Raw genomic sequence first — 27,900 nt, 5'->3', positions numbered from 1 at the left:
CATATTTTAGGAATATATATTTTTAAAAGGATTCAATAATCTTTTTAAAGCAAAATCAAAGTATGGCTACAGGAGGAGAGGAAATATCCAAATTGTAATCAATGCAGATTGTTTACTTAAGGCCTTATATTTGTACCTGTATACATACCATATCACAGCACAAAAACATACCCCATATGGCTCTCTTAAGGTACATGATAAATCAGATTAATGCACATTCATCAAGTGGCATCATCTCAGGATATCTGTATATTTGACGTGGGTATGAATTCAGGGTTTCCTTGGGTCTCTTTCAAGGACTCTCCTTTCTCTTCAGTATTTCTATTTCCTTATTTTCCTTCTATTTATGAAAAACTGTTACATTTAATGCCCAATTTTCACCACTTGTTCATGTCAGTTCGCTGAAATGTTACTGCCTACGAACCGTGACATGTACTCTTTATAACAGAACCAGAAGTTAAAAGATGTAGACATCACACAAATCAATGATTATTTTAAAAACAGAAAACAATGATAAAAATTCAGTTGCCAACTTAGAGGATTTTACACATTATGAAGTGTTCTATTTTCCTTCCAGGGTCTGAAATTTATTTCTCAAGAAAACAGATTTTATTTCTAAGCGTTTACTATGTTTGCTAGAAACAGAAAAACCAGTTTTCTCTTTGACAAAATTGTCCCAGGAGAACAACACAAATGCTTTTCCAAATTAGAGCATAAGTCTTCCTTAAATGTCCTAGTGTGACAATAAGGATACAACAGCCATCTTTTAAATGTCATGAAGGCTACTGTTAAGACGGTGTTTTTGGCCATTTTGCAGATGGTCCATCGAAGTTAGTTCTGTTATCAATGTTATTTTCATCTTCTGCATCATCTTCATCATCACCTTTTAAAATAAATATTTGTTGTATGACAATACGTTCTATGGTTGAAAGAAATATATATAGCTAAAGTGGTTGGTAACGAGACCATTTCACTTTAGGGATTAATAAAAACATGCACAGTTTAGATTAAAATGATTTTGAGAATTTCAGTGTTTAAAATCTTTATTTTCTATCACTTTCCTCTTTGGAAATATTAGTTCATTCAACATAAAATCCACTCTTTTTTTTTTTTGAGGTAGAGTCTTGCTCTGTCACCAGGCTGGAGTGCAGTGGTGCGATCTCAGCTTACTGCAACCTCCGCCTCCGGGGTTCAAGCGATTCCTGTCTCAGCCTCCCAAGTAGCTGAGATTACAGGCACGCGCTACCACACCCGGCTAATTTTTTGTATTTTAGTAGAGACGGGTTTTCACCATGTTGGCCAAGATGGTCTCGTTTTCCTGACCTCGTGATCCGCCCGTCTCGGCCTCCCAAAGTGCTGGGATTACAGGTGTGAACCACTGGAGCCGGCCAAAATCCACTCTTTTAAAGTGTACGGCCTAGTGGTTTTTAGTATATTCACTAGCTTGTGCAACCATCACCTAGAACACTTTCATCACTCCAAAGAGAAATGATATTCCCATTAGCAGTTGCTTTCCATTCCCCTCAGCCTTCAGCAACCACTAATCTACTTTTTTCCCCCTTATTAGCGATAGGGTCTTGCTATGTTGCCCAGCTAGACTCAAACTCCCAGGTTCAAGTGATCCTCCTGTCTCAGCCTCTAGAGTAGCTGGAACTACAGGTGCCCACCACTGTACCTGGCTCACTAGTCTACTCTATCTCTATGGATTTGCCTATTCTGTACATTCATATAAACAAAATCATGTAACATGTACCCTTTTGTGTCTGGCTGTCACTTAGCATAATGTTTTCAAGGTTCATTCATGTTGTAGCACATGTTAATACTTCATTACTTTTTATTGCTAGTAATATTCCATTGTATGGATATACCACATTTTGTTAATGCACTCATCAGTTGATGGATATTTGCATTATTTCTATTTTTTAAAATTATCATTCTTAGAGATGAAGAGATGAGGCCTCATTCTGTCCTCCAGGCTGGAGTGCAGTGGAGCAAGCAGCCCACTGCAGCTTCAAACTCTTGGGTTCACGTGATCCTCCCGCCTCCTAAAGGTGCAACACCAAGCCCAGCCAATTGTTGTTTCCACATTTTAGCTACTATAAATACTGCTGTTATGAACATTCATGTGTAAGTTTTTGTGTGAACATACGTTTCCAGTCCTCTTGGGAGGACTACCAGTGGAACTGCTGGGTCATATGGTAACTTCTTGTCAACTTTTTGAGGAGCTACCAAACTCTTTTTCCCAGTGGTTACACTGTTTTACATTTCCACCAACAATGTAGAAGGTCTCCAATTTCTTCACATTCCAGCCAACACTCGTTATTGTTCTTTTTGATTATAGCCAACATCCATATTCCATCCAAGATGGAAGGAAAGTACAGTTTAAGCCCTTCTTACAGAATTGTAAATCCTGACTCTAATATTTAGTTCTTGGGTTTTTCAGCTCAGGACGGTTAAAATGTACCTGCCTGGCCGGGTGTGGTAGCTCACACTTGTAATCCCAGCACTTTGGGAGGCTGAGGCGGTTGGATCACGAGGTCAGGAGTTCAGGACCAGCTTGGCCAACACAGTGAAACGCTGTCTCTACTAAAAATACAAAAATTAGCTGGGAGTGGTGGCGGGCGCCTGTAATCCCAGCTGCTAGGGAGGCTGAGACAGGAGAATCGCTTGCACCCGGGAGGCAGAGGTTGCAGTGAGCCAAGGTTGTGCACTGCACTCCAGCCTGGGCAACAGAGCGAGACTCCATCTCAAAAAAAAAAAAAAGTACCTGCCTATTTCTGCATTCGAGGCAATTTTTTAAAAATAATGCAGTTAAACTTCATGTTTCTACTTTCTTTTTTTTTTTTTTGAGACGGAGTCTCGCTCTGTCGCCCAGGCTGGAGTGCAGTGGCGCAATCTCGGCTCACTGCAAGCTCTGCCTCCCGGGTTAACGCCATTCTCCTGCCTCAGCCTCTCTGAGTAGCTGGGACTACAGGCGCCCGCCACTACGCCTGGCTAATTTTTTTTTTGTATTTTTAGTAGAGACGGGGTTTCACCGTGGTCTCGATCTCCTGACCTCGTGATCCGCCCACCTCGGCCTCCCAAAGTGCTGGGATTACAAGCGTGAGCCACCGCGCCCGGCCCATGTTTCTACTTTCAAACTGCACCTACAAAACTGGAAAGGCAAGGGAGTCTCTGGGAGTTAATACGTGATAAAATTAAGTCTGTCCCTGTATTTGGAACCCATTCCCACTCTGCGATAGATTGTACTCTTCCAAATATGTCTGTAGTTTGACACCTGATAAAACTCCTTTTTATTCAACACCCAGCTCAAAAGTCTTATCCTTTCTGAAGCCTTCCTAGGGTCTCTGGGTTTGCAACAGTTACAGGGGACCATAGAACCACTTTTTTTTTTTTTTTTTTTTGAGACGGAGTCTCGTTCTGTCGCCGAGGCCAGAGTGCAGTGGCGCAACCTCGGCTCACGCACCCTCTGCCTCCAGGGTTCAAGCGATTCTTCTGCCTCAGCCTCCCGAGTAGCTGGGACTACAGGGGCGCGCCACCACGCCCAGTTAATTTTTGTATTTTTAGTAGTGACAGGGTTTCGCCATATTGGCCAGGCTGGTCTCGAACTCCTGACCCCATGATCCGCCCGCCTCAGTCTCCCAAAGTACAGGGATTACAGGCGTGAGCCACCAGCCCGGCCCACTTTCACTTTTAATAAGAGTGTCTTCCTGTCTAATCCCCTTGTGTTTCACAAGGGCAGGAACTGAGTCGCATTCACCTCATTCATTCTTCCTCCAGGGCTCAGCTCAGGGTTTGGCACATAATAGTAGGCATTCGACACGTTTTTTTGTGAAATAAACGAAATAGTGATCAGTTGTGGAAACGCTTGAGTAGAAGCAGCCCAAATAAATATGGTGATAAATGCCAACAATTTTTATTTTTTAAATTATTTTAAAAATAATAATAGAAACGGGGTCTCGATATATTGCCCTGGCTGTTCTGGAACTCCTGACCTCAAGTGATCCTCCTGCCTCGCCCTCCCAAAGTGCTGGGATTACAGGCGTGAGCCCCACTTCGCCTAGCCCGCCAAAAATTTTTGGATGCAATTCTTCTTTCCTCAAGGCTCACTTTGTCCAAGTCTGCCACTCTACACGGGCTCCCCAAGCCAATTTCCCCTGGGCGCCCGCCCCGTCCTCCGGTCGCTGCAGCACCGTCTCAGAGCTCACCGTCCAAGGCCTCGTCTGGAGCCGCCGCCACCCGGTGCTGCACTTCCCCCTGTACCAGGGGGTCGAATAATTCCGTTACCAGGTCCTTCATCTGGGCCACGCCAGACAACAGGCCCTGGAAAGGGTCGCCGTCACCCGGCGCCTCACAGGACACCCGCAGCTTCTGCGGCTTCCCTTCCTGCCCGACGTACTCTCCCAGCAGCTCCATGGTGACCGCTAAGCTTCCAGAACACGACACCGGGAAGCGCCACCCGGAGGCGGAAATCAGCCCGCGGCCGGCGCAGGCGGGAGAAGGGAGAGGAGTGACATCCGTTTGTCGGAAGTCGCTCCTCCCCCTTCCTTCGCTTTTTCTTCCTTGTCATTGGTTCCTGGCATCCGGGCCCCGCCTCCTCCGGCTACGCCCCTCGCGGCCGCTTTTCCCGCCTCCGCCGGGGCCGAGCCGCTGTTCGGCTGACAGTTGAGGATGGCCGGAGCCGAGGGCGCCGCTGGGCGGCAGTCGGAGCTGGAGCCCGTGGTATCGTTGGTCGACGTCCTTGAGGAGGACGAGGAGCTGGAGAATGAGGCGTGCGCTGTCCTGGGCGGCAGCGACTCCGAGAAGTGCTCCTACTCGCAGGTGGGCGCGCGGCCCGGGCCTCGTCTCTCCCGGCTCCCGCCGAACCTCCCCTTCCCGGCCCGGCTGTCCCTATTCCCGCCTGCCGCAGTCGTCTCCCCAGTGGTGGTCCGGGGCCGCCGTTAGTCTGCCGCTTCCTCACCCCAAGCCCACCCTTCCCTTTTATCCCCAACCTCCTGGGCCCCCTTCAGCCTGTGTCCAGCAGGGGCCCCCCTCTCCCCTCTCTCCAACTCTGTCCGGCCCGCCAGGAAGGGCCCTGGAGCAGCTGCTCTGTCCGTCCTCTCCAGCCTCTTCTTGGTGCACCACTGCTTTTCACGAAACCACCCCGCGACCTCTCAGATCCAGACATCTTTGTCCCTGCTTTTCCCATCCTAAGATTATTTATTTATTTATTTATTAGGGACCGAATGGGAGAGTCAGGTTAAAGAGATTTTCAAATCCATAGGGATTTGCGGTGAGCTCCTTGACAGCTAGTTCCTCTGCAGTTTAGTTGGAGAAGTGCTAGCTAGTACTTTTTCTTTCTTTCTTTTTTTGGCAAAATGAAGCAAGTACCCATGTCTATCTGCAGTCTGCCCCCCTCCCCTGGAAATAGACCGGAAACAGAACAGTAAGTGGCTCTGGCAAGGGAGGGAAGAGAGGAGAAAAGGATCTGTTTGGCATTTGGAAGACGTTGTGAGTGAGCAAGTGTTTGAGGGGGTGTGATGTGGTGTTTAGTGACTCACCCTATACTTCGAGGTACAAAAATGGAAAAGGATGGGTAGGAAGAAGACTGACAAAGGATGAGAATTGGTAGGAAGAACGGTTACCTAGAAGAGGGGTGGATTGGAACACTGGGGAGATGAGGGAAGAGACTTGCATTCATTATGTGGTATGAACTGAGATCATAATACCAGTTCTCGTTGTTGACCAAGGTTAATTTACACTGCAAAGCGCTAGGTTGTTGAATAAACCTGGTATCCAGACATGGCCCCAGGTATTTTAAAACCTTTGGTCACCACTAAAACAATTTTTCCCCTGCTTTCCTTAAAAAAAAAAAAAAAGGAAAAAATGTTATAAGTCTATATGTAAACTATTTTTGAAGTGTAGTTACCTTTATAAAATGGATTCCTTAATATTTTCTTTTAATTGTGGTAAAAAAATATGGAAATTTGCACAAATCATGTACCCAGATTGAAAGGAAAGTGTGCGTGTTCCCACAACCCAGATCAACAAATAGAACATTAGGAGTGCAAAAGGCTTACTGGAATAGAACTTTAAAAAAAAAAGAAAAAGAAATAGAACCTTACTGGCATCCCGGAAGCCTCCTTCCTAGAGGAAGGTAACTATACCTATTATACATATTCACTTTTTTTTTTTTTTGAGATGGAATTTCACTCTTGCCACCCAGGCTGGGGTGCAATGTCATGATCTCCGCTCACTGCAACCTCCACCTCCTGGGTTCAAGCGATTCTCCTGTCTCAGCCTCCCGAGTAGCTGGGATAACAGGTGCCCGCCATCATGCCCAGCTAATTTTTGTATTTTTAGTAGATGGAGTGTTCTAGAGATGAGGTTTTCACCACGTTGACCAGGTTGGTCTTGAACTCCTGACCTCAGGTGATCTGCCCACCTTGGCCTCCCAAAATGCTGGGATTACAGGCATGAGCCACCATGCCCAGCCTACATATTCACTTTTTAACATTTTGTCACATTTGTTTTATCTCCTTTTCTACTTAAAATTTGCTGTTTTAAAATTTTGAACTATTTAAAAATAAGTTGCAGACATGATGACACTATACCTCTAAATACTTCAGCATGCATCTCCTAACAATCAAAGGAATTCTTTGCATGTGTTGATTCTTTCTTTGGTGGATTTACAAACATTTTCCAGGATGAAAGTGTGATATTACTTACATAAACCTATACATATGCTCCTGTGTTTTCACATATTAAAATGATTAAACAGATCCATTTATTCACAGCTGATTGACAAATTCAGACTTCCTATAACTTAAAGAAAGAAGTGCTGCCTTGTGTCATGGCTAATGCTTGTAATCCCAACACTTTGGAAGGCCAAGGCAGAGAATTGCTTGAGCCCAGGAGTTTGAGACCAGCCTGGGCAACATAGCAAGACCTCATCTCTGCAAAAAATAAATAAATTAGGAAGAAAGAAAAAAGTGCTTGCATGAAAAAAGCACTAGTATAAAAATGAAACATGCAACGCAACTGTGTTTTGGTTGATGCTCTGTTGTGTAAACTTTTTAGTCTTAATGGTTTTTACAGAAAGATTTTGACCACAGATAATCTGATTTTAATTATTTTTCAGTTCCTAGTGTGGGTATTAGGTAAACCATGCTACTACATTAATTCTCTTTTCCATTTTGGGGGCTTTCAGGGCTCAGTAAAGAGACAAGCACTATATGCCTGTAGTACCTGCACCCCAGAGGGAGAAGAACCAGCAGGAATTTGTTTAGCTTGCAGTTATGAATGTCATGGAAGTCACAAACTATTTGAGCTATACACAAAAAGGTAAACATAGTCAGAGATTGTTACTAACTGCTTTTGAAGTATAGATTCTTTCCCATCTACACTTTTTCCTAATCTTGTTTTTTCATGCAAAGCAGTTGTACACTAATGAAATTTATTTATTTTTTATTTTATTTTATTTTATTTTTTTTGAGACAGAGTCTTGCTCTGTCACCCAGGCTGGAGTGCAGTGATGTGATCTAGGCTCACTGCAAGCTCCGCCTCCTGGGTTCACGCCATTCTCCTGCCTCAGCCTCCCAAATAGCTGGGATTAAAGGCACCCACCACCACGCCCGGCTAATCTTTTGTATTTTTAGTAGAGATGGGGTTTCACCGTGTTAGCCAGGATGGTCTCCATCTCCTGACCTCGTGATCCGCCCGCCTCGGCCTCCCAAAGTGCTGGGATTACAGGTGTGAGCCACCTCACCCAGCACTAATGAAATTTAACGTAATTATTTTATATAATTGGAGAGAGTTGTTTCTAGAGTCTTTAAAAACATAATATGGTACAAACTCAAACCACTTATCTTTCTCTGCCATCGTTTTACTTGTGTGTTTGTATGTGATATAAATATTTGCTTTTGTACCTATTAATTTCCAGAATTGTGAAGTCTTATTATGTGCTTGAATGCTTGAAGAAATTTTAAATTGGATTTTTGTAAAAAGAAAAATAAAATTGTTATTTCCTCCTTTTTTCAGAAATTTTCGTTGTGATTGTGGAAACAGCAAGTTTAAAAATTTGGAATGCAAATTACTTCCTGTAAGTAAGCACTGTAACTATAAATGCAGTTAGAGCAGCTGAGGTTAATGTTTGCCAGAGTGGGTAAAAAACAAATACCTGTATTTTCCAAAAAAAGAAGTTCTTATGCCTATTCTTTGCAGATGGCCATTTCATTTTTTACTTTGTTAGAAAAACTATATAAACTGTTGAGAGCCTACAAGATAGATGGTAATTAATATGAAAGGTTTGGGAGAGAGATGTACTTGAAAGTAATTCAGGTTTAATTATATTGGTTGTACTTATTCTCTGAGGCTTTTAAAGTAGCAGATATGACTTAAAAACAATAAATAGGGTCAAGAGATCGAGACCATCCTGGCCAACATGGTGAAACCCTGTCTCTACTAAAAATACAAAAATTAGCTGGGCATGGTGGCACCCAGTCACCTACTCGGTCAGCTACTTGGGAAGCTGAGACAGGAGAATTGCTTGAACCCAGGAGGCGGAGGTTGCAGTGAGCTGAGATTGCACCACTGCACTCCAGCTGGCAACAGAGCAAGACTCCATCTCAAAACAAACAAACAAAAACAATAAATAGGCTGGACACGGTGGCTCACACCTGTAATCCTAGCACTTTGGGAGGCCAAGGCGGGCGGATCACTTGAGGTCAGGAGTTCAAAACCAGCTTGGCCATCATGGTGAAACCCCCCCTCTACTAAAAATACAAAAAATTATCTGGGCATGGTGGTGCGTGCTTGTAATCCCAGCTACTTGGGAGGCTGAGGCAGGAGAATCGCTTGAACCCAGGAGGCAGAGGTTGCAGTTACCTGAGATTGTGCCACCGCACTCCAGCCTGGGTGACAGAGCGAGACTCCATCTCAAAAAAAAAGAAAAAGAAAAACCAATAAATAAGCCCGGGCATGGTGGCTCACACCTGTAATCCCAACACTTTGGGAGGCCTAGGTGGGAGAATGGCTTGAACCCAGACCAGCCTGGGCATTATAGTGAGTCCCCATCTCTATCAAAAAGAAAAAAGAAGTACCTTGAAATTCCAGGCCAGTATCAGTTCACATAGGTTGATAATTAATATTTATGATTGACTTTTATCTCCATTTTATTGAATAGGTGTATTTAATTTCTCCTAATTACCACAAAAAAAAAACCAAAAAAATTTATTTTTTCCCTGTATCCTGAAAAAAGTATCCCTTTAGTAGTAGTGAGGTTTTTTTTTTTCCTACTTTGAAAATTAAAGATCAGCCTCTTGGGGGAAATAATGTGGAAATGTATTGAATGCATAAATTTTATAATGTGTGAAATTATAGTTAAAATTAGACCATATTATTATTGAAATCAATATTATATTTCAGGACAAAGCAAAGGTAAATTCTGGCAATAAGTACAATGACAACTTTTTTGGATTGTACTGCATTTGCAAGAGACCATATCCTGATCCTGAAGACGAGGTAAGAGAATTGGAAGTTAAACCTGGGAGTGTTTCCCCTCTAGCCTTGATTCCTCAACTGCTTGTCATATCCGAGCCTCTGGCTCTTCAAGAGGCAGTGTGGGATGGTGAAAGGGCTCTAGATTTATCTTTTCTTATGAATCTGGGTTGGATCTATAATTGGTGCACATCTCAACCATTCTTTTCATTTTTACATCATAAGAATGAAATATTGGGGAGGACTTTCCCAAAGCCAGAGCTTCTTCCCTTCTTCTCCTTCCCTGACTGCCTCCCCCAGCCCCCAAACACTTTCTAAGAAATGACCTTCGACTTCTTTTGTCTCTTTATGGAAAAAATGGGGTATACAAACAGCATCCTCTTAAAAACGTCAATAAGAAGTATATGCAAAATTCAAAACGAGTTCTTCCTCACTTCTGCACCTCTTACCTCCCAGGCATAACCACTGTTAACACTTTTGGTGTGTATATTTTTAGGCCTTTTTCTGTGCACAGAGAAGAGTTTGAGTGAATGTGTGTTTCAATGTGTAGTTTCCTTTCTATTAACAGAAGTGAAAATTCTGTACACTCACTTCTGCAGCTGGCTTTTCTCATTTACCAGTATATCATAGACATTCTTTCATGTCAACAAAACACTTACCCCGTTCTAACTGCTGCAGAGTATCCTATAACTTCATATGCCGTAAGTTAGTCAACCTAATTGTTATTCTACAGCAGAATGGCATTGTGTAATTTTTCAATATTATAAAGCTAGAGTAAACATCCTTATACAGTAGTACAGCTGAGTATACTCCAAGTATTTATGTAGAATGGATCGGTAGAATTAATGGATCAAAGTGTATTTGTGGCATTTAAAATTGTGATTGGCCGGGCACTGTGGCTTATGCCTGTAGTCCTGGCTACGCGGGAGGCTGAGACACAAGAATCACTTGAACCCATGGGGCAGAGGTTGCACTAAGCAGGGATTGCGGCACTGCACTCCAGCCTGGGTGACAGAGCGAGACCCTGTCTCAAAAAATAATAATCATAATAAATAATAAAATAAAATTGTGATCATATCTGCCAAAAAAGTTGTACCAGCAACAGTATATGATAGTGTTTTTTCCCCAACACTTTTGTCAACCCTGCATATTACCAGTTCTTGAAAATTTTGCCATTCTGATAAATGAAGAATAGTATCTTTTTTGTTTGTTTGTTTTTGTTTTTTTTTGTTTGTTTGTTTTTGAGACAGAGTCTCCCTCTGTCACCCAGGCTGGAATGCAGTGGCGCGATCTCGGCTCACTGCAAGTTCCGCCTCCCGGGTTCATGCCATTCTCCTGCCTCAGCCTCCCGAGTAGCTGGGACTACAGGCGCCTGCCACTACGCCTGGCTAATTTTTTGTAATTTTAGTAGAGACAGTGTTTCACCATGTTAGCCAGGATGGTCTCGATCTCCTGACCTCATGATCTGCCCTCCTCGGCCTCCCAAAGTGCTGGGATTACAGGCGTGAGCCACTGCGCCCAGCCGAAGAATAGTATCTTAAATTTTTTTTTCTTTCCCTGATGATAAGTGAGGTTATGCATCTTTTCATAAGTTCATTGGACATCCATAATAACCTTCTCTCTGAATTGTCTTTTCATATCCTCAGCCCATGTTTTGATTGGTTTGGGTTTTGTCTGGGTATTTACCGATTTGAAAGAGTACTTTTTGTCTTATAGAGATATTAGTCTTCTGCCTTCTTCCTTGCTTTCTAATTGCGTTGGAACTATAATTATTGAACCAAATTATATAGAGGGACAGATTGAAAGTCTCTTTGAGTTAACAAAAATAAAACCTTAAAACTGGATTTTTGTTTTCTTTTTTTTAAGACGGAGTCTCGCTCTGTCACCCAGGCTGGAGTACAGTAGCGCGATCTCAGCTCACTGCAACCTCTGCCTCCCGGGTTCAAGCGATTCTCCTGCCTCAGCCTCCTGAGTAGCTGGGATTACAGGCATTCGCCACCATGCCCGGCTAATTTGTGTATTTTTAGTAGAGACAGGATTTCACCATGTTGGCCAGGCTGGTCTCAAACTTCTGACCTCAGGCGATCTGCCTACCTTGGCCTTCCAAAGTGCTGGGATTACAGGCGTGAGCCACCACGCCCGGCCAAAACTGGGTATTTTAAGGCATGTGATAAAGTGTTACAGCTCCTCCTGTTCCACAATATGTGCTTTTTTTTTTTTCCCTTTAAGAAGCCTACAATAGGAAAAGGACAGAACAACAATGGGATGTTAATTAACAGCTATGAGAGCCTGGGAATAAAAGAAAATCATCCCCAAAATGGTCTATGTCCTTTGGTATATTATTTTCCTAGGGCCAGCATTTAATTATTTAATTTATTCAAATTTGGGGAGTTATCTATCAAGAGGTTTTTCATAACATTTACTTTTCAGTGTACTTGGCAGGATGATTCTTCTGCAGCAGAAAGGCATTGTCTAATTTTTTAATATTATAAAGAAGGCTGGAGTGAACATCCTTATACAGTAATACAACTGAGTGTTGTATTAACGGATGGTGTGGTAAAAAGTCCCAGTTGTCACTGTCTGCATTGGTCCATTCACATTACTTGCCTGGACCTGAGTTTTGTATAAAATGGGAATGCCCTCCCTGTCTACACAGTTTTGTGAGAATCAGATATTAAGTAACTGATGTGAAGAGCCTTGAGATTGTAAAGTGCTTATCTCATATGTAACCCTTTGGAACACCAGTTCATGTAGAACAAATATTTAGTATCTTATTTTACTGTGTGCCAGGTATTTCCATGTTCCCGAATTCAGTGTAATCCTTAACAAACTGCTTTTCTCTGTTAGATTCCAGATGAGATGATCCAGTGCGTAGTCTGTGAAGACTGGTTCCATGGAAGGGTAAGGAAAATGTTCCACCTTTTGAAACCATTGTCATCACAAAAAGATAAAGGTTATATTTTACATTATAATTAGTCTTCTAAAAATAAATTCTAATGATATGATCAGTGTGTTATTACAGTATTTATAAAATAATGGGCATTTTGGACAATTTGGCAATCACAAGAAAATTTTTGGTGTTCTATATTCACAGCATCTTGGTGCCATTCCCCCTGAGAGTGGAGATTTTCAGGAGATGGTATGCCAGGCCTGCATGAAACGTTGTTCTTTTTTGTGGGCTTATGCTGCACAATTGGCAGGTAGGTATCTTTGTGAAGTTGGTGTGCCACAAACTTGTGCTTGTGAAATTCGTATGTTCAATTCAGAATTTTTAGCAACTATTTTTAATTGGGTTCTGTGGTTATAAAATAGTTATGTTCTGGCCAGGCATAGTGGCTCATGCCTGTAATCCCAGCACTTTGGGAGGCCAAGACAGGTGGATCACCTGAGGTCAGGAGTTCCAGACCAGCCTGGCCAACATGGCGAAACCCCATCTCTACTAAAAATACAAAAATTAGCCGGGCGTCACGGCACTTACCTATAATCCCAGCTACTCCAGAGGCTGAGGCAGTAGAATTGCTCGAACCCAGGAGGTAAAGGTTGCAGTGAGCTGAGATCATGCCACTGCACTCCAGCCTGGGCAACAGAACAAGACTCCATCCTCAAAAAAAAAAAAAAAAATAGTATGTGTTCTTTCTTCACAAGGTGCATAGATTTGTTGGGATACTACCAAAAACAAATTTATACTTAAATGATATGATGCAGAGTATTGATGAGACCACAGTTAGAGAAAATGGAGGAGGCATTTTTTGAATGGGATTTTGAAAGATAAATAGAACTGAAATAAGTTGGTAATTATAACACATGGTATCGGTTGGAGAGGAGGTGGTGTCTTAGTCTGTCTGGGGTGCTAGAACAAAATACCTTAGGCTGGGTAATTTATAAACAATAGACAGATATTTCTCACAGTTCTGGAGACTGGGAAGTCCAAAATTCAGATGCCCACAGAGTCAGTGTTTGGTTGAGGGCGCATTCCTCATAGACGGATTCTTCTATGTGTCTGTACCTGTTAAAAGGGGCAAACAAGCTCGCTTGGGCCTCTTTTATAAGTCAGAGCCCTCATGAATGGGATTAGTGCCCTTATAAAAGTGGACTACAGGCACACACTACCATGCCCCGCTAATTTTGTATTTTCTCTAGAGACAATGTTTCTCCATGTTGCCCAGGCTGGTCTTGAACTCCTGAGCTCAAGTGATCCACTCATTTTGGCTTCTCAGAGTGCTGGGATTACAGGCATGAGCCACCATGCCCAGCCTATCTGGTGCTTTTATTATACACTAAGAAATTAAATCAAAACAACTAATTAATGAACTGTCCTGAGGCATTAACTATCTTATTGGTAATGCTGTATATGTTTCTTAATTTATTTTTAAGGTGGCAGTTACTTGTAGTATCTGCTGCTTAGGCTTCATAATTTCTTGCCCTTCTCATCTTTAGAGACCAATTCACCATACAAACCACGAGCAGCATAGCCATACCTCCGATCTCATCCTACACTTTAGATTTGCCTTAGAGTTCTTTTGTTTTTCTGTCTTTTTTTTTTTTTTTTTTGAGACAGAGTCTCACTGTGTTATCCAGGCTGGAGTACAGTGGTGCTATCTCAGCTCACCTCAACCTCGCCTCCTGGGTTCAAGCGATTCTTGTGACGCGGCTTCCAGAGTAGCTGGGACTACAAGCACATGCTACCACACCTGGCAAATTTTTGTATTTTTAGTAGAGACAAGGCTTTACCATGTTGGCCAGGCTGGTCTCAAACTCCTGATGTCAAGTGATCCGCCCGCCTCGGTCTCCCAAAGTGCTGGGATTACAGGCATGAGCCCACCACTCCCAGCCAGTTTGCCTCAGAGTTCTTAAGTGCTGCTCCCTTTCTGTTCATACCCTTTCCAGTGATCTCTCTCACTGTCCACAGATGCTGAACCTATCTATGTGTAGTTCTCATTCGTTGGGTTTTTTTTTTTTTAAAGACGGAATCTTGCTCTGTTGCCCAGGCTGGAGTGCAGTGGCACAATCTCTGCTCACTGTAACCTATGCCTCCTGGGTTCAGGCAGTTCTCCTGCCTCAGCCTCCCAAGTAGCTGGGATTACAGGCATGCGCCAGCATGCCTAGCGAATTCTTCTATTTTTAGTAGAGAAGGGGTTTCACCATGTTGGCCAGGCTGGTCTCAAACTCCTGACTTCAGGTGATCCACCCACCTTGGCCTCCCAGAGTGCTGTGATTACAGGTGTGAGCCACCATACCCAGCTTAATTGGGTTTTTTAAATTGATCTCCTGCCTCTCCGTTCATTTCCTCTCGCATCAGCAGATGGCTTCATCTCCTATTATGTTGAAATGCTGGCATCCAATGTGAGCTCCCCTATCGTTTCTCTTCTCTAAGAGTATATCTGCCACTACACCCATCATTTTTTTATTTCTTCCTCCCATAAAGAAAAGCTGTTTTTAAAAAATTACCCTTCTGTCTGTGTTTATGATTCAGTCTCTTTCTCCTGCTTCTTGTATTATTCTGTCTCTAACAAGTACAGTACAATATTTTCTCCTTTATGTGTAAAGTGCTTAAGCAGTGATTGATATTTTCAAATAAACTGTTTCATTATTTGAACTATTTGAGTTAGGCAGACATAACCTAAAGAAGTGTTGGTATTTTCTTTCTCAGTATTTCGGAGACTACGGTGGACTAATCTCTTTTTCCAGATTCTGAAATATTTTAATATCAGAAAAAGCGATTTTAGGTCAGATGTGGTGGCTCACGCCTGTAATCCCAGCACTTTGGGAGGCCGAGGCAGGTGAATCACCTGAGGTCAGGAGTTCAAGACCAGCCTGACCAACATGGAGCAACCCTGTCTCTACTAAAAATAAAAAATAGCCAGGCATGGTGGCGCATGCCTGTAATCCCAGCTACTCAGGGGGCTGAGGCAGGAGAATTGCCTGAACCCAGGAGGTGGAGGTTGCAGTGAGCCAGGATAGCACCATTGCACTCCAGCCTGGGCAACAAGAGCGAAACTTCATCTCAAAAAAAAAAAAAAAAAATAGCAAAAGCTATTTTATGCCTGATGTGGTGGCTCACACCTGTAATCCCAGCACTTTGGGAGGCTGAGGCAGGCAGATCGCTTGACATCAGGAGTTCGAGACCAGCCTGGCCAACATGGCAAAACCCCGTCTCTACTAAAAATACAAAAAATTAGCCAGTCATGGTGGCACACACCTGTAGTCCCAGCTACTTGGGTGGCTGAGGCATGAGAATTGCTTGAACTTGGGAGACAGAGGTTGTAGTGAGTCAAGACCATGCCACTGCACTCCAGCGTGGGCGACAGAGTGAGACTCTGTCTGTAAAAAAAAATAATAATAATAATAGAATAAGTGATTTTATTGTCTGTTGGGATTTTATTGTCTGTTAGGTCAGTGGATATATGTGTGTGTGTTTTTCTTTTTCTTTGAACCCACAGTAACCAAAATATCCACTGAGGATGATGGATTGGTGCAGAACATTGATGGAATAGGTGATCAGGAAGTTATCAAACCTGAAAATGGAGAGCATCAAGATAGTACCCTCAAAGAGGATGTTCCAGAACAGGGAAAGGATGATGTTCGGGAGGTTAAAGTAGAGCAGAACAGTGAACCATGTGCCGGCTCTAGTTCTGAATCTGATCTCCAGGTAATGTGTGAAATACGAGCCATCAAGAAATAAGACTGGGCCAGGCGCAGTGGCTCATGCCCGTAATCCCAGCACTTTGGGAGGCTGAGGTGGCAGATCACCTGAGGTCACGGGTTTGAGACCAGCCTTGGCAACATGGTTAAACCTCATCTCTACTAAAATTACAAAAACTAGCCGGGCATGGTGGCACATGCCTGTAATCCCAGCTACTCAGGAGGCTGAGGCAGGAGAATTGCTTGAACCCGGGAGGCAGAGGTTACAGTGATCCGAGATCATGCCACTGCACTCTAGCCTGGGCGACAGAACGAGATTCTGTCTCAAAAAAAAAAAAAAAGAAAACTGAAGCAGAATTAATTCTGTAAACTTATGGCTTTGGATTTCAATTTTATCCTTTGCCTAAAGAAATCTCTTTACAAAATCTAAACTGTGAAAACTATGGTAGTTTAAAAAACATGCTTCAAAACTTAATTTTATTTCAGACAGTGTTTAAGAATGAAAGCCTCAACGCAGAATCAAAATCTGGCTGCAAACTTCAGGAGCTTAAAGCTAAGCAGTTTATAAAGAAAGACACTGCCACCTATTGGCCCCTGAACTGGCGTAGCAAGTTGTGTACCTGCAAAGACTGTATGGTAAAGTATCTGATTGAGTTCAGTGTTAGCATGTTTTGTGTACTGGTGCCCCAAAATAAGAACACCTGGGGAAAAAATTCAATTTTTATACTAAAGGAAGAAAGGAAAATAAAAAGAACACCTGAACAATATATTTACAGAATTAATGTTTAGGAGACCCTCAAAATTTTTACATTAAGCAAATTTATGACATAGTGCTTACAGTTGGAATGTTTGTGGAAGAAATGGATAATTATGCAGTATTTTAAATTTACTTATTTTGATTTTAGTTTACTTATCTTTGTTATATCAAAAAGTTGCTTGGAAACACTGGTTGAAAGTTACAGTCAATTGGCCAGGCGCTTTGGCTCAATGCCTGTAATCCCAGCACTCTGGGAAGCCAAGTTAGGTGATCACCTGAGGTCAGCAGTTCGAGACCAGCCTGACCAACATGGTGAAATCCTGTCTGTACTAAAAATACAAAATTAGCTGGGCGTGGTAGTACATGCCTGTAATCCCAGCTCCTTGGGAGCCCAAGGCAGGAGAATCACTTGAACCTGGAAGGCGGAGGTTGCAATGAGTCGAGATTGCGCCATTGCACTCCAGCCTGGGCAACAAGAGTGAAACTCCATCTCAAAAAAAAAAAAAGAAAGTTACAGTAAATCAATAGTTTTTAAATAAAGATCCCATAGACCATATGACATCTGGGAAATTGGGAGATTTCTGAAAGAAATTTAGGCAAAAAGAATAAATCTTTCTAGCAATTCTGTGTTAAGAGGCTCCAGTTTTTCTAGGTCTTAATATAAAAAAATTACATTTTTAGTGATTCTCATGAAATTGACTTTCTGAGAGTGATAAACAGTTCTAATGGGGAAACTTTCTTTTTTTTTTTTTTCTTAAAGAAAATGTATGGAGATCTAGATGTCTTGTTCCTGACAGATGAATACGACACAGTTCTGGCTTATGAAAACAAAGGCAAGATTGCCCAGGCTACTGACAGGAGCGATCCCCTAATGGATACCCTTAGCAGCATGAATAGAGTCCAGCAAGTGGAACTCATTTGTGGTAAATACTGTGTGTGTGTGAAAATTCAGTTTCCTTCACTATGTAAAAAAATATAAAGGGGGCAGTAAACACATGTATTTTTAATCTAATACAAAAAATTAAAATTTTGAATTGTAAACCATTGCTTGATTTTCATATTGGTGGGTATTCAGCTGCTTTTACCATTGAATCAGAGTTACATGCTAGAATAATTACATGCTTGAGAAACCACAACATATGCTATTCTGATTAAGGGTAGATGGATGAATGCAAATTTTCCATCCATTGAAACAATTTTTTGGACATTATGTGTCATGTTTTTGAGCAAGGCATGTCACCATTTTGACAGTTCTTGAGGTTGCTTCAGTGGTTCACAGGAAACCACTAGAGGAGAAAATACCCCCAAACCCTTGATTGAAGGCTTTTACATCCCCCCACTACCACCCAGATGCAGCAGGCCAAACTTATTTCAGTGATTTCTATCCCAGCCATTTCCACTTGGATGCCACCACTTTTATGTGCCTTTTATGGCATCAGTCATTTCTGTCTTTTATTATTTATCTATTTATTTTGAGACAGGGTCTTGCTCTGTTGCCCAGGCTGGAGTGCAATGATGCATTCTCGGCTCACTGCAACCTCTGCTGCCCAGGCTCAAGTGATTCTCCTGCCTCAACCTCTCAAGTAGCTGCGACCACAGATGCATGCCACTGTGCCCCCCTAATTTTTTTTTTTTGAGATGGAGTCTCACTCTGTCACCCAGGCTGGAGTGCAGTGGCGTGATCTCGGCTCACTGCAACCTCCGCCTCCCGGTTCAAGTGATTCTCCTGCCTCAGCCTCCCAAGTAGCTGGGATTACAGGCACCTGCCACCATGCTTGGCTAATTTACTTTGTATTTTTAGTAGAGACAAGGTTTCACCATGTGGGCTAAGCTGGTTTTGAACTTCTGACCTCAGGTGATCTACCTGCAAAGTACTGGGATTACAGGCATGAGCCACCATGCCTGGTCCCCACTAATTTTTGTATTTTTAATAGAGTCAGAGTTTCACCGTGTCACCCAAGCTGGTCTCGAACTGAGCTGAGGTGATCCACCTGCCTCAGCCTCCCAAAGCGCTGGGATTACAGGTGCAAGCCACTGCACCTGGCCTTGTCTTTTATTTATAACTATTAATTTCTTTTTGCCTTTATTAGAGTAAAAACTTTTCAAGGATAGAGGATGCACCTAAAAGATATTTGTAGTCCTCAAGGTGCCTTGTACATAATATAAACTGTTAAGTGAGTCAGTTTATTTGGGCTGGGCGCGATGGCTCATGCCTGTAATTCCAGCATTTTGGAAGGCCAAGGCAGGTGGATCACCTGAGGTCAGGAGTTCAAGACCAGCCTGGCTGACGTGGTGAAACCCTGTCTCTACTAAAAATACAAAAAAGTAGCCAGGCATGGTGGCATGTGCCTGTAGTCCCAGCTACTCGGGAGGCGGAGGTTGCAGGGAGCCGAGATCGTGCCACTGTATTCCAGCCTGGGTGACAGAGTGAGACTCCATCTCAAAATATAAATTAAATTAAATTAAATTAAATTAAATATTCAACAAGTCCAAGATTATTTCAGCTACCAGAATTCCAGAGAAATAGGAAGCCCTTTTAAAAATTCTTAATCTTTATGGGATTAGATATCTCTGCTTTTTGTGCTTTTTAAAAAATTTTGCTTTTTATTTTTTAATGAAAAAGGGTCTCATATCAACATGGTGGAAGTACAGATAATTTGGGAATGAGCTTCTATGCAGCTTTCACTTAAGAAAATTTTTATTTATACTACATTATTAACAGACTTAGGTGTCAATGGCAAAGAATATTTTGTTTTTGAAAGCAAATGGTTTATCTAAACTTAAATACTTTTGTGGTTTTGATTTAGAATACAATGATTTGAAGACTGAACTTAAAGACTATCTCAAGAGATTTGCTGATGAAGGCACGGTATGTTGAGTTAAAGAATTCTAATCATAGCCCTGTAAGTTTTGAATGAAGGGTTTATTTCCTTTGATGATTAAAAATGACTGTGATTGGCAGGGTGCGGTGGCTCACACCTGTAATCCCAGTACTTTGGGAGGCCGAGGTGGGTGGATCACAAGGTCAGGAGTTCAAGACCAGCCTGGCCAATATGGTGAAACCCCATCTCTACTAAAAATACAAAAATTAGCCGGGCGTGGTGACGGGCACCTGTAGTCCCAGCTACTCGGGAGGCTAAGGCAGGAGACTCACTCGAACCCAGGAGGCGGAGGTTGTACTGAGCCGAGATCACGCCACTGCACTCCAGCCTGGGCGACAGAGCAAGACCCTATCTCAAAAAAAAAAAAAAAAAATGACTGCGACTTAAGTGGGTACTTGAGAGTTGAATTCAGGGACTGTTTTGAGCAAATTGGCAGGCTAAGGGAAATGAATAAGAGGTAGTGAAACATCAGAGTTACATTGGGAGTCCTTGCCAACCCCAGCTAAGCTAGGAGGAATGATGGGAGGGCGCAGTCCCACAGCCTCTGAGAGAGTACTTGTAGCTTAGCAGAAGGTCATTGGAAGGAATCCGCAGTACTGATTCTGCTGATCCTGACCTTGAAGCATGGATCTTTGGGAGGGGGAGGGGAAAATGACTGGGCAGGAAAAATGAACACCAGATCCATTTCCTGGAATTCTAAGTTCCATAGTTTAGACTAGAAACTGGGCATGGTGGCTGGGTGCAGTGGCTCACGCCTTAATCCTAGCGCTGTAGGAGGTTGAGGTCGGTGGATCACCTGAGGTCAGGAGTTCAAGACCAGCCTGGCCGACATGGTGAAACCTTGTCTCTACAAAAATACACAAATTAGCTGGGTATGAGGGCAGGTGCCTGTAATCCCAGCTACTCTGAGGCTGAGGCAGGAGAATCGCTTGAACTCGGTAGGTGGAGGTTGCAGTGAGCCAAGATTGTGACGACATGATTAGGCACTCCAGCCTGGGTGAAGAGCAAGACTCCATCTCAAAAAAAAAAAAGAACTGGGCATGGTGGCTTGTACCTGTAGTTCCAGCTACTCGGGAGGCTGGCTTGAGCCCTGCTTTCTTAGATGTCATCTCTGTCTTCCTACTTCAGGTCGTTTTTTCCTTTTTTTTCTTTTTTGGGGTGGGGGGCGTTCCTGAGTTTATTTGGGGCACACCCAGGCGAGGGCCTTGCCCCTAGAAGAAGGTTTTGGGCCTCTTGGTGGTGAAGTGTGGCTTGTGCTGATGGGCAGGACTCGGTGGGGCAGCGGGAAACTTGATCTTAGAGTCGTGGAACTACTTGATGGCCGGCCAGCTGGCCGGCGGCACTTGCTGGCTGCGATCTCCTCCACCTTCAGGATCTCGATGGAATGGCCCGGGCGCCCATAGGTGTCTCGGTAGCACTGGGTAACAGCGCCCGTGGTGGTCAGGTCCCGGTATTCCCGGTACATGTTGTGGGTGTCGCTCCGGGAGTCATAGCTCAGCCAGATGCCAAAGTTCTTGACCCGCAGTGGGGACTTCTCAAACACCTGCCCACAGTAGACAATCTCCCCTGAAGATTTCTTCATCTTCTTTAACTGAGATAGGAAGTACCAGAAGCGGGATTTGGCGACGACATGATTAGGCGCAAAGATTCGCATGCGGTAGAGGGGCGGTGTGTGGTATTTGGGGGTGGGCAGGCAGCAACCCACCACCTTGTACTCTCAGTGTGCCCGAGGCCTTCATGGAGTCCTCTCCACACTCGCCACCACCCGCAAAAGGCTAGGTCGTTTTTTTCTTTGTCATAAATGTGGGAAGAACATTTAACTGCCTGAATTTCTGGACAGGGTCACAGTGCTGCCTGCTGCCTTTCTGCAAAATGAATTGTAAAGTTAAAAGAGCCTTCTCCTAAATGGTTTTCTCAGTTTTTAGAGACTGCTCATCACTATCACTGGGAACAATTCCTACCTCCTTACAGTTCTTTTTTTTTTTTTTTTTTGAGACGGAGTCTTGCTCTGTCGCCTAGGTTGGAGGGCAGTGGCGTGATCTCGGCTCACTGCAACCTCTGCCTCCCAGGTTCATGCCATTCTCCTGCCTCAGCCTCCCAAGTAGCTGGACTACAGGCGCCTGCCACCACGCCAGGCTAATTTTTTGTATTTTTAGTACAGATGGGGTGTTAGCCAGGATGGTCTCCATTTCCTGACCTCGTGATCCGCCAGCCTTGGCCTCCCAAAGTGCTGGGATTACAGGCATGAGCCACCGCGCCTGGCCTTCCCTACAGTTCTTAAAACTTAATGTAGTTATTCTTGTTTCTGTTGCAGAGACTATCCTCTGGTTAATACAGACTCAAGCTTCTTTGGTGTTAGAACTAAGAATGTTCACGGGTGTAATGGGGCACTCTGCCTCAGTGTGGTAACCTCTGAACTGTCAATGGACATTCGAGGTGTTTCAAATAGTGTGCAGGCGTGCCCTCTTGATGCTGGTGCTGTTGCACCTCCACTCTTTTGTGGTTGGTTTTCTTTATTAATTTTATCACAAACATATACTTAAAATTACATAAAAGAAAAAAGTTAGGCATGTTCTTTTTCATGCACATTGGAGACTTTTACTCAAAGTCTTCACAGGTCTCTTCAGCATCCAGGTCCTTGTTATCACTAGCGTCACTCATTAGGAGTCTTTAGGAGAGAATTTTTTATCTGACCAGATAATTTAAAAGGTCAGAAAAATGTGGTATTTTTGTTGTTTGTTCCATGACATTACTAACCAGATCTTCACAGAAAAAGAAACAAAACCTCAGGTTGCCATAAAGCTTATCTGCTTTGGTTGTATTTGTCCATAGGGATAATGTTAATAAGTTCTAGCTGTTCTTAGATGATGGGCTGCCTTTTATTTAATGTTTGTATCTAACAAAACAAAAAAAACCCACTTAGATTGGGTGCAGTGTCTCATGTCTGGAATCCCAGCACTTTGGGAAGCTAAGGTGGGAGGATTGCTTGAGCCCAGGAATTCAAGACTAGCCTGGGCAAGATGATGAGACCCTGCCTCTACAAAAAAAAATTAGGCAGGCATGGTGACGTGTGCCTGTGGTCCCAGCTACTTGGGAGGCTGAGATCGGAGGATCGCTTGAGCCCAGGAATTTGAGGCTCCAATGAGCTATAATCACACTTCTGTACTCCAGCCTGGGTGACAGGGCGAGACCCTGTCTCTAAAAAGCAATAATAATTAATAAACTTAGAAACTATAAATTTTCTGAAATAAATTAAAAAACTGATTTGTTATTGAACCCAAGTGTTTATTCACTAGCATTTCTACTCTGCACGTTAGCTGTGACCATTTGAGGATACCCAGAAACCAAAAGCTGCACAGTCCCATTTGTGTGTTGTTAGGTCTCCTCCTACAGTATCCTTGCTAGAGATATTTCCTTTTACTTACGGGCTTTCTGTGGCTAATGTTTGTAATCTAGGGTAGGGACAGATCCTTCATTTTGCAACTTGCAAGTATCCTATTTATTAGCATTTTGTTAAGTGTAAATTCCCGTGCCATTTAGCTAAGTACATTAGAATTTTGAGCCGCACTCATTTCAGGATGTGTTCAGCCTCTGCATCCTGAATCTGTTAGGGGTTTGGATTCCTCACTGGTTGAGCAGCAGTATTATTGTTGGTGCTTATAAAACTGGTGTATCAGCTACTGGTCTGAGAAAATTATTCCAAGTTAGCATTATTCCAAGTTGCTATTTTGAGTATGTTAGCTGCACTTACTAGGGAATGAGAGGGAAGTTTTCACTTTATACCACTCTTTCTTACTTTCTTTTTATCTCTTTCCCTTTTTGCTCAAATTCATTCACGTGCTCTATTTTTCTTTCTCTTTCCTTCATTCTCCTTGTCTCACTGTCCTTCTTTCCTAACCGTAAGCATGTGTTACCTTATTAAAAAATAAACATGCTGAGTGTCATGGCTCACACCTGTAATCCCAGCATTCTGGGAGGAAGCGGGAGGATCACTTGAGCTCAGAAGTTTCAGACCAGCGTGGATAATATAGTGAGACCTCGTATCTACACAAAATTTAAAAATTAGCCAGGCATAGGCCGGGTGCGGTGGCTCACGCCTGTAATCCCAGCACTTTGGGAGGCCGAGGCGGGCGGATCATGAGGTCAGGAGATTGAGACCATCCCGGCTAACGGTGAAACCCCGTCTCTACTAAAGATAGAAAAAAAAAATTAGCCGGGCTTGGTGGCGGGCACCTGTAGTCCCAGCTACTCAGGAGGCTGAGGCAGGAGAATGGTGTGAACCCGGGAGGTGGAGCTTGCAGTGAGCCGAGATCACGCCACTGCACTCCAGCCTGGGCGACAGAGCGAGACTCTGTCTCAAAAAAAAAAAAAAAAAAATTATCCAGGCATGGCATGCACCCTGTAATCCTAGCTCCTTGGGAGGCTGAGGCGGGAGGTTCGCTTGAGTCAAGGAGGTCGAGGCTGCAGTGAACTGTGATTGCACCACTCCACTCCAGTCTGGGTGGCAGAGGGAGACCCTGCCTCAAAAAATAAATAAACAAACCTGTTTCTGTGATGGCATTAGACAGCTTTCGATTGGATCCATTGGTGCAGACTCGCTGTTGGGGTGGGCAGGGACTGTCAGGTTGTCCAGTTGGCTTTTTGTTTTGTTTTTTTTTGTTTTGTTTGAGATGGAGTCTCACTCTGTCGCCCAGGCTGGAGCGTAGTGGCGCAATCTCGGCTCACTGCGGCCTCCGCCTCCCGGGTACAACAATTCTCCTGCCTCAACCTCCTGAGTAGCAGGGATTACAGGCCCCTGCCACCATGCCCTGCTGATTTTTGTGTTTTTAGTAGAGACGGGGTTTCGCCATGTTGTCCAGACTGGTTCTTGAACTCCTGGCCCCCAGCAATCCATTCGCCTCGGCCTCCCAAAGTGCTGGAATTACAGGCGTGAACCACTGCACCTAGACCAGTTTGCTTTTTTATTTGTATTTTCCCTTTGTCTTATTTCCCTTTGTCTTATTATTTGTCCAGGAGGCGGAGGTTGCAGTGAGCTGAGATCATGCCACTGCACTCCAGCCTGCGTGACAGAGTGACACTCCATCTCAAAAAAAAAAAGAAAATGGAGATGCTATCATTAACTGCACATTAACATAATTCTTAGCAGTATCATTTGACTTGTTTGTGAATGCTATGGCCTCGTATTGCGATTCTGTTACTTAGTTCTCTTTCATAATCTTTGCTTTTCATCAACAGGTTGTTAAGAGAGAGGACATTCAGCAGTTCTTTGAAGAGTTTCAGTCAAAAAAGAGAAGAAGAGTGGACGGGATGCAGTATTACTGCAGCTAGAGTGGAGTGTAAAGCTTTCTCATTCAGGCCAATGAAAATGCACTTCCCATTCTTGGAATAAAAGAGGTGTGGTTCACATTTGGCCCCTTTCCGTCCTCGTCTGTTTGGAGAGGCCTCGCGCTCCCTTCATTCTCTTTAGCTGCAGTAGCCACAGTGTGGATGCTGACTTCACAGCCAGCGTCCTCTATGACTCAGCTAATGCAGCTCATTCCACAGACTTCTCCAGTGTACTCCTACTCCAGTGCACCCAGGGTTATTTGCATAGTTTTTAAAAGTTTGATTTTGAGAAAGCAAATTGGTGTCTTGTTTAATGATGTGTTATTTCACTCCCAGATGTGTGTGTTTTGCCACAGAGCTGTTGCCTTCCAGAACCTCCTCCACAGGCATCATGGAAGGCTCTCTTCCCGTCACCTAGAACCTCTACAGGTCCCCTCACCCCTATGATCGTGGTGCCTTGGGTCAAAGCTTCCTCAAGCCTGGTCTGCTCCTTCTTTCACATCCCTGTTTTCTGAGGTTTGGTCATAGCTTAGAAAGGATCTTGGGGCTTGTTTTCTCTAGGCCCAACCTCCAGAGTAGCCAGGACTGATGGTTTTCTGGTCTGGATGTCTGTCACAGGCGGAGAGATTAACAGATGACAGGGTTGAGGAAGCAAACCTTTGTTATGAATTTTACTAATACAGTTCAAGTGAAATTTTCGTTCATGATTCTACTGGCACTAGAATTAGAATTTCAGTACTGTAGTGCTCACAGGGCTTCCTGGAGAACATTTGCCAGTATACTAGTCCCTTCTCTGCTGCCTAGAAAACAGACCGGGTCTCACCCCTGTGAAATCTTGGTGGTTTACGAAGTCCTCTGGATTTCTTGATATTATCAGGGATATTCATAAGCATATATCAAAAGTGGACCTATTTTGATATTCTGTTATGAAAATGTTATTAGAATCCCAATAAATTATTTTTCCCCTTTGAATCTGCTAAAGAAAACAGATCCTGACTTAGCTTACTTGTAATAAGCAGGGCAAGGAGCCCTGTTTTGGAAGAGACAGACTGTGGAAAAGATTCCAAACAAGGCCCGAGGCTGCACAAATGATGAGTTTTGTGTATATAATGTTAATGTCCACCGCCACTTCCCTAACGACTATGAGATCTTTTTTTTTGAAGATCCTCATGGAAGGTTATACAGAGCCCCACATTTGAGGGGAAGTCCTTTCAGTTGATATGAGACCTCTTTAACACCCCTCAGTCTATGTAGGAAATGCCTTGTGATACATAGAGAACCCTCAGGTTCTCTCTCCCTCTGGAGGAACAAGATCTTTCCTGACAGTCGGAGACACACCTTGATGTATGTTAATAAAAGCATTTCAGGCTGTGGGGCCACCATGTATATTAATACTCCTTATGTGTCCAGCATCTGTGTATTCATTCGAGTGCCCAATCCCTGGACGAGATGAACTAGGCCTTAGAAAAAGTCAAAGCCTCAGAGAAATGGCACAACCATGTTCTTCGGCACTCAGGCTCCTAATTACAGATCCTCACGAAGGGTGGTATGTGGAGCTGGAAGGTCTTGTGGCCACAGGACATGCTGGTGAGCCCTGAGCTGGCCTTGTGCAGAGGGCTCCGTTCAAAGGCTCGGGGTGTCTTTGAGGTTGTTTATCAAGCTGGGGAACTCTTCCAAGTCTGAGAATGTTTCGAACCCTTTTTGCAAGGTTGCACTATTAGTATACCATCGTGTCCGGAAAACTTTTAATCTTCTCAAATATCTGATGTAACTACCAGAAAGTCCCTTACTTCCTATGACCGATCAGGACCAAGTCTTGGAGGTGATGCGTTACATTACATGCAGCACAATAGTACCGATCAGTTAACTCAGCACTGAAGGGCTTGTTTTATGAAAGGTACTATTCCTTCTTTCACATTAACTGGAAACTTCTTTTTTTACCTGTTGTTCACAACTAGTTTTCTTATCGACTGTATTGAACTGTCTCTTCTTGTAGAGATTGATTTTGGCCAACATATTAATGCATGTTTTATGCAAAACACAAATACGATATTAGTTGCTTTTAAGGAGTTCTGGCATTGTATGTGCATTTTTGTAGAAATTGTTACTGTACTTATAATTACATACTTAACTCTGATCAGGTTTCTGTAAAATTTAAATAAAACCAATACAAAATAGTTGCTTTTCAGATTGCTTTTAGTATATTTAAGTCTACACAGCTCCTTCTGCAGGTTATAAGAAAATGCAGGCAGGGCGCAGTGGCTCACGCCTGTAATCCCAGCACTTTGGGAGGCCGAGGCAGGCGGATCACGAGGTCAGGAGATCGAGACCATCCTGGCTAAACATGGTGAAACCCCATCTCTAATAGAAATACAAAAAATTAGCCGGCGTGGTGGCGGGTGCCTGTAGTCCCAGCTACTCGGGAGGCTGAGGCAGGAGAATGGCATGAACCCGGGAGGCAGAGCTTGCAGTGAGCCGAGATTGCACCACTGCACTCCAGCCTGGGCAACAGAGCGAGACTCTGGCTCAAAAAAAAAAAAAAAAAATGCATAGAGCCGGGCATGGAGGTTCACTCCTGTAGTCCCAGCTACTTGGGAGGCTGATGCAGGAGGATTGCTTGAGCCCAGGAGTTGGAGGCTGTAGAGTGCCGTGGTTGCACCTGTGAATAGCCACTCACTGCACTCCAGCCTGGGCAACAGAGTGAGACCTCATCCTTCAAAAGAAACGTAATGGTGTATTCTAACAAACAGCTCTTCCCGCCCTGGGGTCCTGCCCTCAAAGCAGAGGGACTGGTTCACGACATTGGGTAGCTCATTA

General features: G+C 43.6%; 2 protein-coding genes and 1 pseudogene across 3 annotated transcripts; 1 reads left to right on the top strand and 2 right to left on the bottom strand.

Annotated features, from left to right (window-relative positions):
• Window positions 1-4,534, bottom strand: GON7 (GON7 subunit of KEOPS complex). The gene is made up of 2 exons (XM_055288350.2): window positions 4,209-4,534; window positions 1-883 (listed from the first exon to the last, which is right to left on the bottom strand). The coding sequence occupies exons 1-2, from the start codon at window positions 4,414-4,416 to the stop codon at window positions 789-791; spliced, it is 303 nt and encodes a 100-aa protein (XP_055144325.1). The 5' UTR covers window positions 4,417-4,534; the 3' UTR covers window positions 1-788.
• Window positions 4,360-27,260, top strand: UBR7 (ubiquitin protein ligase E3 component n-recognin 7). Of its 2 annotated transcripts, XM_055288340.2 has the most exons (11): window positions 4,360-4,821; window positions 7,190-7,323; window positions 8,020-8,080; window positions 9,406-9,501; window positions 12,325-12,378; window positions 12,572-12,677; window positions 15,918-16,126; window positions 16,606-16,755; window positions 17,637-17,799; window positions 19,684-19,745; window positions 24,994-27,260. In XM_055288340.2, exons 1-11 carry the CDS (start codon window positions 4,672-4,674, stop codon window positions 25,084-25,086), a joined length of 1,278 nt encoding a protein of 425 aa, XP_055144315.1. In that variant the 5' UTR covers window positions 4,360-4,671; the 3' UTR covers window positions 25,087-27,260. The 2 variants fall into 2 exon arrangements, with proteins under 2 accessions (XP_055144315.1, XP_055144316.1); XM_055288341.2 differs by lacking the exon at window positions 7,190-7,323 and having other exon boundaries at window positions 4,601-4,821.
• On the bottom strand, window positions 20,921-21,497 carry LOC129487505 (large ribosomal subunit protein eL20-like; annotated as a pseudogene).
• Window positions 27,261-27,900: the final 640 nt, after the last annotated feature.

The sequence above is a fragment of the Symphalangus syndactylus genome, chromosome 8 (genome assembly GCF_028878055.3).
Source record: "Symphalangus syndactylus isolate Jambi chromosome 8, NHGRI_mSymSyn1-v2.1_pri, whole genome shotgun sequence".
Lineage (NCBI taxonomy): Eukaryota > Metazoa > Chordata > Mammalia > Primates > Hylobatidae > Symphalangus > Symphalangus syndactylus.
Note: the sequence above shows the minus strand (reverse complement) of the source record. Positions and strands in the feature narration are given on the sequence as shown.

Coding starts and splice junctions, on each gene's coding strand:
- GON7 (XM_055288350.2), bottom strand. CDS start 4,416: ATGGAGCTGCTGGGAGAGTACGTCGGGCAGGAAGGGAAGCCGCAGAAG. Junction 884..4,208: donor TCCAGACGAGGCCTTGGACG/GTGAGCTCTGAG, acceptor TTATTTTAAAAG/GTGATGATGAAGATGATGCA.
- UBR7 (XM_055288340.2), top strand. CDS start 4,672: ATGGCCGGAGCCGAGGGCGCCGCTGGGCGGCAGTCGGAGCTGGAGCCC. Junction 7,324..8,019: donor TTTGAGCTATACACAAAAAG/GTAAACATAGTC, acceptor TCCTTTTTTCAG/AAATTTTCGTTGTGATTGTG. Junction 17,800..19,683: donor GCAAGTGGAACTCATTTGTG/GTAAATACTGTG, acceptor GTTTTGATTTAG/AATACAATGATTTGAAGACT.